General features: G+C 38.6%; 1 protein-coding gene across 1 annotated transcript; it reads right to left on the bottom strand.

The window, feature by feature from the left end:
* Nucleotides 1-4670: 4670 nt before the first annotated feature.
* On the bottom strand, nt 4671-5252 carry LOC131631064 (uncharacterized). Its single transcript, XM_058901852.1, has 2 exons — nt 4789-5252; nt 4671-4746 (listed from the first exon to the last, which is right to left on the bottom strand). Exons 1-2 carry the CDS (start codon nt 5250-5252, stop codon nt 4671-4673), a joined length of 540 nt encoding a protein of 179 aa, XP_058757835.1.
* Between the last annotated feature and the right edge of the window lie 6021 nt (nt 5253-11273).

The raw sequence follows: 11273 nt of genomic DNA, 5'->3' as shown, positions 1-11273 counted from the left end.
AATGAAATATTAATTGAATATTAAAAAATGTTACATTTCTAGAAATGAAAAAAATGATGGTTAGAGACATCATAACAAACAAAATCCTTATGAGATTGACTATACCTCATAACCGCACATTGAACATACTGATCTCTAAGCTTATGTCTTTCAAACGTAGGTAGGTGAACATAACACACACACCCAAAAGTATGTAGATCGATATAATCAGGTTGAGTTTTAAGAATACGAAAGAAAGAAGAATCAAGATCAATAAACGTAGAAGGAAGACGTTTGATCAAGAAGACAGTTGTGGAAAGAGCCTCTACCCAAAATTTGAATGGTACAGAAGCTTGGAGAAGTAAGGTTAATGTTATATAATTTTTTAGACAAAATGCCTTTTTAATAGGGCTTATTAGGATAAGATCACTTAGCCATCCCATTTTGTTGGGGCCTATTAGAACAAAAACAACAATAACTAAACCTTGTCCCATTAAATGGGATCGACTACATGGATCAACTTTCGCCATAATGTTCTATCAAGGACCATGCTTCTATCCAAATCATTAATCTCAAGATTTTTCTTATTAACTTCTTCGATAGTCTTTCTAGGTCTTCCTTTCCTTTAAATGTTTCCCTTATCTCCATCTGGTCTATCCTCCTTACTACAGAATCTACCGGTTTTCTCTCTACATACCCAAACCACCTAAGTCTATTTTCCACCATATTCTCCACTATATGAGCTACCCTAATTCTCTCTCTAATAATTTTATTTCTAATTTTATCATGTCAAGTCTTATTACACATCCACAACAATATCCTCATTTCTGTTACACTTACTTTATTCTTGTGTTGATTCTTAATTGCACAACATTATGTCTCGTATAACTGCTCAAACTCAACAGATCCTTACTGGAATCAAAACACAACACATTAATTGTTAAAAAAAATATAAACATTTTATAATATCATTTATATTAATTTAAAGTATCATAGAGTATTTCTTTGTATCCTAAAGTATCTTTAAGTATCTGTTGAAAGAGTATATTGGAGTACTTTTCGTTTATATTGTATCCACAGGGATTATTGCGATATCACTGCCGTTCTATAGCTTATTTTGTCTTGAGTTAAGGTTACTTTGGTTTTGGGTTTGCAAAAGATCATTCAACAATTTAGTAGCAAAGAGTAAATTAATGAAAGTTCTAAGTTTTAAGAAAATGTATCAAGATTCAATTTCACCGACCTAACTTTGTATGTCAACCTATATATATATATATATATATATATATATATGAACTCGTTAACGATCAATATAATTACGTATCGACGTCTATACCGTCCGTGTCCGCAACGATATAGCTAGATTTATCGTATTGTTTAACCGCCGATTTCTCCACCGTTTAAACAATACAAATAACGTTTTAAAACCGATACAACGTAAACATCAAACATTGAGTCCATGTCTGCAACTTATAGTTTGATAGATGATAAAGTTAGATCAAGATAAAAACATTGATGTCTCAAACATTTATACCATAGAAAAACTTTAATAAACAAACTAAACCATCTATATTGATCATCACTTGTTCATACATAATATTCACAAGAAAAACATACAAAAGTCAAGGAGGATTACATCTTATCTTGATACAAAAGAAATTTAGCTATCCATAGAAATGGTAGCTTGCTCAATAAGGAAGGAATGAAGAATGACAAGCATCAACGGCGATTAATCGACGATCAAGGCTTCAAAACTCCAATTCTTCAGTTGCTACAGTAGACAAGGGTTCTTTTAGCTCTCAAGAAGATCAAGATCAAGTAAAATATCTGATTTGCTCCTTATATAGTAAATTTGTTTTATGTCCAGGGCGCGTCGCGCCCTCTAGCGCGCATCGCGCCATTACACTTGAAGATCAAACCGCCCAAGCGCGCTTCTCTCTGCTGGAAGCTTCAACAAAATATCTGGCCCAGGGCGCGACTTGCCCTATTACCGCGCGACGCGCGCTATGCTCTGCCCACCAGTCTTCAATCATGTCCAAAACAAGCTCAAAACTTCCCAAAATTTGCTAAGACCTACAAAATCATAACTTAAACACATATTAACATAAAATAAAATCTTAAAATTATAAACTACAAATAATTATCTAAGTCTACAGGGAATTATACGAATACTCGATAAAAACAGTCGAAGGGTGCCACAAATTAAACTAGATATTAACACAATTTGGCACCTAACAACTCTCCCCAACTTAAACTTTTATTTGTCCTCAAACAAAACAATGATAAATTACCGGGAACACAAAATATCAACAATGAACCAATCAAGCAAAAACAAGAACAGTTGAATGCTTCAAATTCCAAAAGTACACAAAGATCAATCCTTACCAATTTCAATCAAAGTACCATGATAAAGATGCTAATCCTATATACAAATTCTATGTCAGAAATTCCACACGCAAAAGAAGTTCAAGAATGAATCACACCTACACACTTCTCTTTTGAGAGAACAAAAATGGAGGATCCTAACACTCACCAGACAATGACGCAAACATCTAGAATTGATTATGAACTCATCTAAGCAAAAGATATATAAAAAGCGTAAAAGCATGAATCACAAAGGACTTTAGGGTTGTAGCTTGGCTTGGTTAACAAGGAAGTGTCATATCTCACGGCCATTGAAACGAAAGTGTCAAAACCTAAGAAAGCATTTAATTACAATTCAATCCTCACAACCACACCAACCAAGCTTACCACAATATTCTATCCATCTTTTCCCTTCTCTTACTTGCTCAAGGGTCACAATTTTTCTTATATACTATATATATATATATATATATATATATATATATATATATATATATATATATATATATATATATATATATATATATATATAGTATTTTTTTAATACCCCTTGAGCAACATCTTTTTTTTTCTTCTTATCCCCACCAATGTACACCTTTATGTTATTCTCCCCAACTTGTATATTACCATCTGTCATACCCCAAAATTTGCCCAACATATTTATTCATATTCCAGTCCATCTAACTTTCAAATGCTCAAAGATACACAAGAAAGAAACATGCAATCTCTCTCCTAGACAACAACCTCTAAATTAGGGTTTCGGATTTAATCAAGGAATTCGAACTTCTGATACCTCAAGTGAATTCCATAATCTCTCATATGATTCAAAGTGCCCTCATGCCAAGTTTCAAGCTCTGACTCACAAGATTGATCAATCAACTGCCCAAACGATCAACAGTCGACTGATTTGACCTAAAAGTCAACTGTAGTCAAAGTACACAAAACTTCTGATTTTTGGTCAACATCCTCATTATGAAGTATCATTCATCATTTGATCAAGGATTGATCATGATTCACCAAGAAAAGATCAGAAATCAATACATTCAAAGGTTTCTAAATTAGGGTTTCATAGGAGAAAGTCAACTGAACTTTGACCAGCCATAACTTCCACATGGAACATCAGAAATTTTCCATCCAAAGCTTAATTTGAAGGAAATTAAATTCTACACAACTTTGTCTCTCACATGCCAAGGCTAAAAATGCTTCATTTAAGAGATATGAGCCAATACATTACAGGTCCTCCAAAAAGGTCAACGAAAACACCTTTTGGGTCAAAGCTCATAACTTGAGCATGGAATATTTAATTGGGATGAAACCAAAAGCATCATTTAGAGGACACTCTAAGCTTTCTAAAAAGCTCAAGAACACTTCCATACAATAAAAAATGGAGGAGTTATGACTTTCAAAAGTTAGGCGAAATATGGAAAATGGATGAAACCCTAATTGAGTAATTCCACATTTTTTGACTAATGGGCTTAAGTTTTGGACTTCAAACATACCTATGACCCAAATAAGGACCTATAAAACCATTCTCATATTTTTGGCATTTTTATTTTTATTTATTTGAATTTTATTCATTTAAATACAAAATAAATTGGGTAAAATACCAAAAATAATAAATTAAATTGTAGGGCTTTGCTTTGGATCATATGAAGACCCAAAAAACACCTTGAAGACCATGTAATTTCGTTCATACTTGGCTTGGATTTATATTTTATTATTCTTTGGTTTTTATTCGATTTAAATCAAAGAAAAATAAAATAAAATCAAAATTGATGCATGATTTGATTTTTCAATCAAATAACCATTCTTGGGGCTCAAGTGAATAAAATATTTGGAGATTGAATCAATTATAGAAAGATTTTATGGTGATTGTTCAATCAAATTTTTCAAATATTTTTCTCTCACTAAACTCATGATCCAAATCCTTATTTCCAACCCTAATTGATCACATATATAAACACCAACATATGCAGCCACAGAGCACGAAAAAAATAATGCCAAATATTAGGATTCCAAGCCTCCAAAAATTCCAAAGAAAGGTGAGGGATTCGTTTGACCGTTCCAGCCTTCTCCAAGTATGAACAATCATCCTGACCTTTTCTACAAGTGGTAAAGGGTAAGAGTGGACGATTTTTGAAGTCCCATAACGTGTGAAACCTTGGCGTCATGTTCATTCTATATCTTATGTTCTGAATTTTTGTTTATTATGTTTGTACATATTTACCTTGAATTTAATGATTTGCATGAGCTCTTGGTGACTTTTTTTTTTTTTTGATAAGCAATGTATTATATTAACAACAGCACCAGTAGTGCAAAATACAGCATTACAATTGTTCTGTGGAGTAAACCACCAGACTCAAACCCAACTTCTTACATGAAATCAAACCTACATTACAGGGCCTGAAACATTACATAGACATAGAGATTAAGGGATAGTTATACCAGTCATAAAATGAACATACAACCATTTTTCTACAACCTATTGCCATCCACCACCATGAGTACATCTTCACTTTGTGCACAAGATCCTCCAAGTCTTCCATTGCATTTTCAAATAAGATTGCATTCCTATGTTTCCATGCACACCAACAAACTGCAGCCCAAAGTGAGGCCGCTCTCTTCACCGGACAGAACCGTTTCAGGTTATCCACAAACTGCAAAAGATGGTTCCCACAGTCCACGGTAAAATCCACATGAATTCCCAACCACCGGTAGATGTTTATCCATACTGTCCTCATTTTACCGCAATCCAAAAAGAGGTGTTGGACGTCTTCTATTGCTGAACAGCCTAGCACACAGCAACAATCTTCATTGACTTCTATGATGTTTCTATGTAGAAGTTGCATACGAGTCGGAATTCTATCTTTAAGCATCCTCCACGCAAAGACCTTGACCTTCGATGGCATCGAAGCATTCCAAATTAAATTGATGGCTGCCCTATTTTCCTCCTCCAAATTTTACCCATTATCATCACTGAGATCTTGTAGCTTCAAATAATACCTTTTCACCTCAAAACCTTCACATCCATTCAAAGACCAGACCAACCTATCATTTACACCAGCTTTCGGTTCTACTTCATTCAGAATAGCCAGAAGTTCCTCCAGTTCTTGATGTATAAGGACAGTAGCCACTTCCTCCCTAATAGGGATGTTCCAATGCCAATCTGAATTTATTCTCCCTCCCATCATAGCCACGGTTCCATCAGTACATTGTAAGCTAGAGAATAAGTTTGGGAAAACATACCTGAGGGGTCTCTGCCCAATCCACCTACTATGCCAAAACGAAGTTCTGTTTCCATCTCCTATTTTGCTGGTCAGCTGTTGTACAAAACCAGAATTCTCCACCGCATCACCTATCAGCATCAAATCCCTCCAACAGACTGATTTGTACTTTTTACTTGATTGTCTAATCTTAAGAATTATTCTGTTATGCAAGTTCCCATATCTTTCTTCAAGCAATGCCTTCCAAATATTATTTTCTTCAGTAACAAAGCGCCACAACCATTTGGTTAGAAGAGCTCTATTAAAAAGCCAAATATTCTTTATACCCAAGCCACCCTCCTCCTTTGATTTGTTGACCGTCTTCCAGCTTATCCAGTCTATTCCTTTCCTCTCCAACGAATGATGCCATAAGAAATTCCGTTGAAGCTTTATAATCTCCAGGTGCACTTTTTTGGGAATTTTGAAAAAAGAGAGATAGTAGATAGGAACATTGGTAATTACTGAGTTTAGCAAAGTAACCCTGCCACCTATAGATAACAGCCTGCCAATCCAAGGGCTGAAACGTGCCTTTAAACTTGCCAAAAGGGGAGCCCAAAAGCTCATCCTCCTTGGATTATCGCCCACAACCAAACCCAGGAATTTAAAAGGAATTTTATCAAGCTTACAGGTTAAAAAATGACATGCCGCTTGCATGAAATGCTGCTCCATCCCCACTGCATAAAGTTTACTCTTCCACATGTTTACCCGAAGTCCTGAAACCATCTCAAAGCCACGCAAAATAATCTTCAGCTCCCACACATTCTTCCAGCTGCCTTCTCCCACCATAATTGTATCATCAGCGAATTGTAATAGATCATAAGAAGCACCTCCTTCTAGTTCATAACCTTTGAAACCCCCACGATGAATTGATTGTCTTACCATACCCGCCAAACCTTCAGCCACGATAGCAAACAGAAAAGGCGACAACGGATCGCCTTGCCTCAATCCTCGATTTGCTTTAAATTCAGATGTTGGGCTCCCATTTACTAGAACTGAAATATTGCTTGTGAAGACCGTAGCTTCCCGCCAGTTTAACCACCTCCCACCGAACCCCATTTTACTAAGCATTTCCTTCAAAAAGTCCCAATCAACACAGTCGAATGCCTGCACAAAATCTACCTTAAAGAGAATGCACGACCTTTTTCTCCTTATAGCATGATCAATCAACTCATTTGTTACCAGAACCCCGTCCAAGATCTGTCTCCCTGGAACAAATGCAGTTTGGGAAGAAGAGATGAGCTTACCAATGACTTTGCGTAACCTGGCAGCAAGCAGCTTTGCAATGATTTTGTATATGCACCCAATGAGGCAGATAGGCCAAAAATCATTTAAATCTTGAGGGTGGTCCACCTTAGGAATAAGGGACAGAAAAGATGCAGTGAAAGCTCTAGGTAAGCGAGCTTTAAGATGGAACTCTTGGACACACTTAATCACGTCTTCGCCTACAATCCCCCAGCATTTTTTGATGAAACCCAGGTTAAAGCCGTCTGGCCCAGGGCTTTTAAGGTTATCACAGTTGGCAATAACATCATAAATCTCTTCCTTTGAAAACGCCTCCTCTAGAGCCAAACTTTCCCCTTCAGTCAGTTTGTTGAATTCTACCCCTGCCAACTTCGGTCTCGGTCTAGTAGTTTTAGTAAATCTCTCCTCAAAATGTCTCTTCGCTTCCCTTTTTACCGCCCCAACCTCCTCAATGTAGCCATGTTCAGTTTTTAAGGAAACCACGGAATTGTTCCTCATTCTGTTTTTGAAACCCGAGTGGAAATATCTTGAATTACACTCCCCTTCTTTTATCCATTTCAACTTAGATTTTTGTTTGAGCATACTCTCCTTGAGGTTGATGTTTCTCCAAATATTCTCTTGCACTTGCTTTCTTTTCTCCCAACTCTCGTTGCTCAGCTGATTCGTTATTACCAAACAGTCGTCTTCGATCCCATCAAGCTCCTCCACCTCTTGTTCAATTTTCAAGTCCACATGGCCGAACACATTAGAATTCCACCACCTTAATCTTCCTTTCAGGTATTTAAGTTTTTCTTTGAGTATATATGCCCTGGTTCCAGAAATCGTGCAGCTATTCCATTCCTCCTCCACAAATTTTAAGAAGTTTTCGTGTTCCCACCAACAATTGAACACTTTAAAAGGTTTGGGCCCCCAGTTTGAGTTGCTTGTCTTAATCCAGATTGGCCGATGGTCTGATATGTCCCTCTTACCAGTTATCTGCGCTACTGCTTTCCATTGGTTTGCAATTCCTTCTGTTAATAGAAATCTATCGATTCTACTACGTGCTTTCCCATTAGAGTTAATCCAGGTAAATCTGTTTCCAATCAGAGGAAAATCCACCACTTCCATAAGTTCAATGAACTTAGAGAACTCTTCCATTTCCACCCTATTAGACAGATTCTTCCCCATTCTTTCCTCTTTTTTTTTTACAGAGTTAAAGTCCCCCCCTAATATCCATTCCCCTGCAGGCATATTATGTTTCTTTTCCAGCAAAAACTTCCAAACCAATCTCTTCTCTGCCAAATTGCAAGGTGAGTAGATATTTATGAAATAACAATTCCTGCCTTTCCACTCTGCATTAATTCCCAACACACCTTTTCCTTTGAAGCTAGAAATAGGGTTAATAATACCTGATTTCCAGATTGTGAGAACGCCCCCTGATGCACCATCTGAATCTAATGCCGACCACTCGCAATCCGAATTACCCCAAAAACTTGTTGCCAAATGAGCTTCCATACTTTTGATCTTTGTTTCCTGGATGAAACACAAATCTGTCCTTGCCGAAGCCAGGACCTGACACACCCTTCTTCGCTTGGCCGAACCACCACCCCCACGAATATTGAATGATCCAATATTCATGGGATAACCGTAGTAGACTCCTTCTTGGTTTCGAACTGCTTTCTCTCCCTTGCTTCAATCTCCCGAACAATTCCTTCGAATACTTCATCATCCTCCTCACCTTCAACACCTAAATCCTTTATAGAACTCCATACTTTTGCCGGAAATCCATCCAAAGCCCTCCAGATTCGCTTGTTGCCTTGATTGATGCCTGAGCCCCCAACAGAATTCTCACTGAGAAGACCGCCTTTAGTTAGACTATCTTTCGAATTACAAGAAATAGCATCTCCCGGTGAGGCATTGGAGGCAAAAGGTACAATAGGGTGGGACTGAGAGTGAAGAAGTGCAGAGAAATAGGAAGGGGCAAAAGGTATTTTTAGGTTTTGATAGACTTCTTCAATGGGAACTACTTTTTTGGGCTTGAGGATGCTGGCAAACCCAATGGGCCGTGACGGTGATCCAGAAATAGGGTCCGAATCATCAGAGTCCCCCACTTGACAAGTTAAGCTACCGTTACCTGGCCCCGCCACTTGTTTCCTTTCTTTTTGGAGAGAACCCACCTCTGATGTTGACTTGGTATCCACCTCACCTTCAATAAATGCTCCCTTACCATCAGCTTTTGATTTTGACTTTATAGCTACAGTAGTAGGCGTGTCTTTTTCTAAACCTCCCTTTTCCAAAAACCTTCCAACTTCACACGTACCACACTTGCTTTGTATTGGTTGGGTACCAGTTCCAACGCCACCTAGGAGAGAAGTGACATTCTGATTGTCGTCTTTTGTCAAATCGACATTATCAGCCTCAATATCCGTGCTATCTTCTTCTTCCCAGGATTCACCCTCCGTCTCCGATGAGCCACTGAAACATTCACTCGCATTTTCCGGCACCACGATTCTTTTAGGACCATGTACATCTTCCACTAGTTTCACGCAATATACTTCATCGTTAACACCCACGTTGAAACATTCGTTTAATGTTAAGGTATATTTTGTTCGGATCAGGAACCTCGCAACATCCAGTTTTGATAGGTTTTTCGTTTCCTCATCACAACGAAAGTACCCACCGGTTTTGATATGAATTCAAAGAACTCCTCCTGCCAAGCATGACAAGGTAAACCATAGCAACTCATCCATGTCAACCTTTCATTGTCTACGTCCGCCGGTGACCAAGGGTGAATATCAGAGAACCATTTCAGTATTAGATCAGATTCATCCGTGATCATCCTTTTTATTTCACCAACCTCCATTTCTTCCATGAGACACAAGTTTGCTCCCATAGGTGTAATTTTTACCCTATAGCATCCTTCAGCATGAAACGCCGCCTGGACGACATATGTTGACCCTGGATTCTCCACGACACCAACATATGCATCTTTGAATCTTTTCATATGGCCTTCTTCTACCTGGAATTCAAGATGAGTGAACTTAGGCTTGGGTTCATGATTGTTCCACCCTAACAACGGCCTATTCTCCTTCGTTGGCTTCCTGAACGTGTTTGACTTTAGGACATCTGCATAACTTCCTCCTATATTTCTTGGGTTTCCTCGTGTGCTTCCTACACCTTTTCTTTCTATCTCCTGCACCATATCTCTCTTCACCCCACCATCCATCCCTCTTTGGAATCTTGGCACGTTTGCATGGATCTTTCTTCCCTTGATGATGATACTGTCTAAACTTATCTCCAGTATTCTTACATCCTCTACCTTCCTGTATCTCACGAAGCCATATCTCTTCCCCCTCTTGTCTCTTCTCGGCGGTATGACTACCTCTACCACCAAACCAAAGTCTTTGAAAATATCAAACATCTCCCTAGCTCCAAAATCATCAGGGAACTCAGAGAAATAAAAGCTACACACCACCTCACCCTCCATGTTGGTCTTCCCCTTCCTTGAATCCCATTTGTTCTGTAGAGCTCCTCTAGGTTTCCATATTTTTTTTGTAACTTCCGTCCACTCACTATCGACTCTCAGCTCACCTTTTTCTCTTTCTCTCTCCTGTTTCTCTCTCATTGTATGTTTTTTTCCTATTATAAATACTAGGTCTCTCATCCACCATACTAGAGCTCTTTGGTGACTGGAAGAGAAGATCTGAACCATCGAATGGAAGCTCTAATGCCCTAACCGAAACTCACCATGGCTAGGGCAAAGAGGTGATGCACCTTCGTGTTCGTGTTTTTAGGGCGTTTCCGGCCCAGATAATTGCACCATCTTGGTCGTAAGGATGGGGTTAGTGGATTTGGGCAGTGTTTAGGTTCATGCGACGTCACCCATGGCAGCCCTGAAGTCACGAAATTGAAGGAGGAAAAACCTGCAAAAATCTGTAGGTAATTCCATGGGTAAACTTGCAGCAATTTCCGCAGGTACCTACAAGGAAGATGATGAACAGTAATTCTGGATAATAATCACGCATGCTGCATCTCCATTGGTTGGTCAACGAGGATGGCTTTTCTCTCTCTCCTTTCCATCCTTTCATTGGCTGCGCGTGGGCCCTACAGGGATTGCTCTTTGACTTTTCCCATATGCTTTTGCTTTCTCATTTATTTATTTAAGCCCATTAAATATCAAGATAAGCATGCAGCACAACTGGCCAAGGGAACATTCGTGAGCCATCAAGACCCAGGTTCGATTCCTGGCTGGGTCTCAACTTATCTTTTTATTTCATTAACATGCAGGTTCTAAGGGAATCTGACGCATCCAGTCAGCACGCGTCCATGATGCAGCAACCGATTCCCACCATTGGATTCCCATACGCCCAAATCCAAGGACCCAGATGGCGATGGTCCACCATACTCCTTCAAGGCACCACCACACAGAACCAAAGCTAAGTTTCT

Source organism: Vicia villosa, unplaced genomic scaffold, assembly GCF_029867415.1.
Source record: "Vicia villosa cultivar HV-30 ecotype Madison, WI unplaced genomic scaffold, Vvil1.0 ctg.000761F_1_1_3, whole genome shotgun sequence".
Taxonomy (NCBI): domain Eukaryota; kingdom Viridiplantae; phylum Streptophyta; class Magnoliopsida; order Fabales; family Fabaceae; genus Vicia; species Vicia villosa.
The sequence above is the reverse complement of the archived record's forward strand: the minus strand, read 5'-3'. Positions and strand labels throughout refer to the sequence as shown.

Bases quoted from the DNA above. Each gene is read 5' to 3' on its own strand.
- LOC131631064 (XM_058901852.1), bottom strand. From the start codon at position 5,252: ATGCCATCGAAGGTCAAGGTCTTTGCGTGGAGGATGCTTAAAGATAGA. The intron at 4,747-4,788 runs GTATAACTATCC...GTAATGTTTCAG, and splicing joins GTATGTTCATTTTATGACTG to GCCCTGTAATGTAGGTTTGA.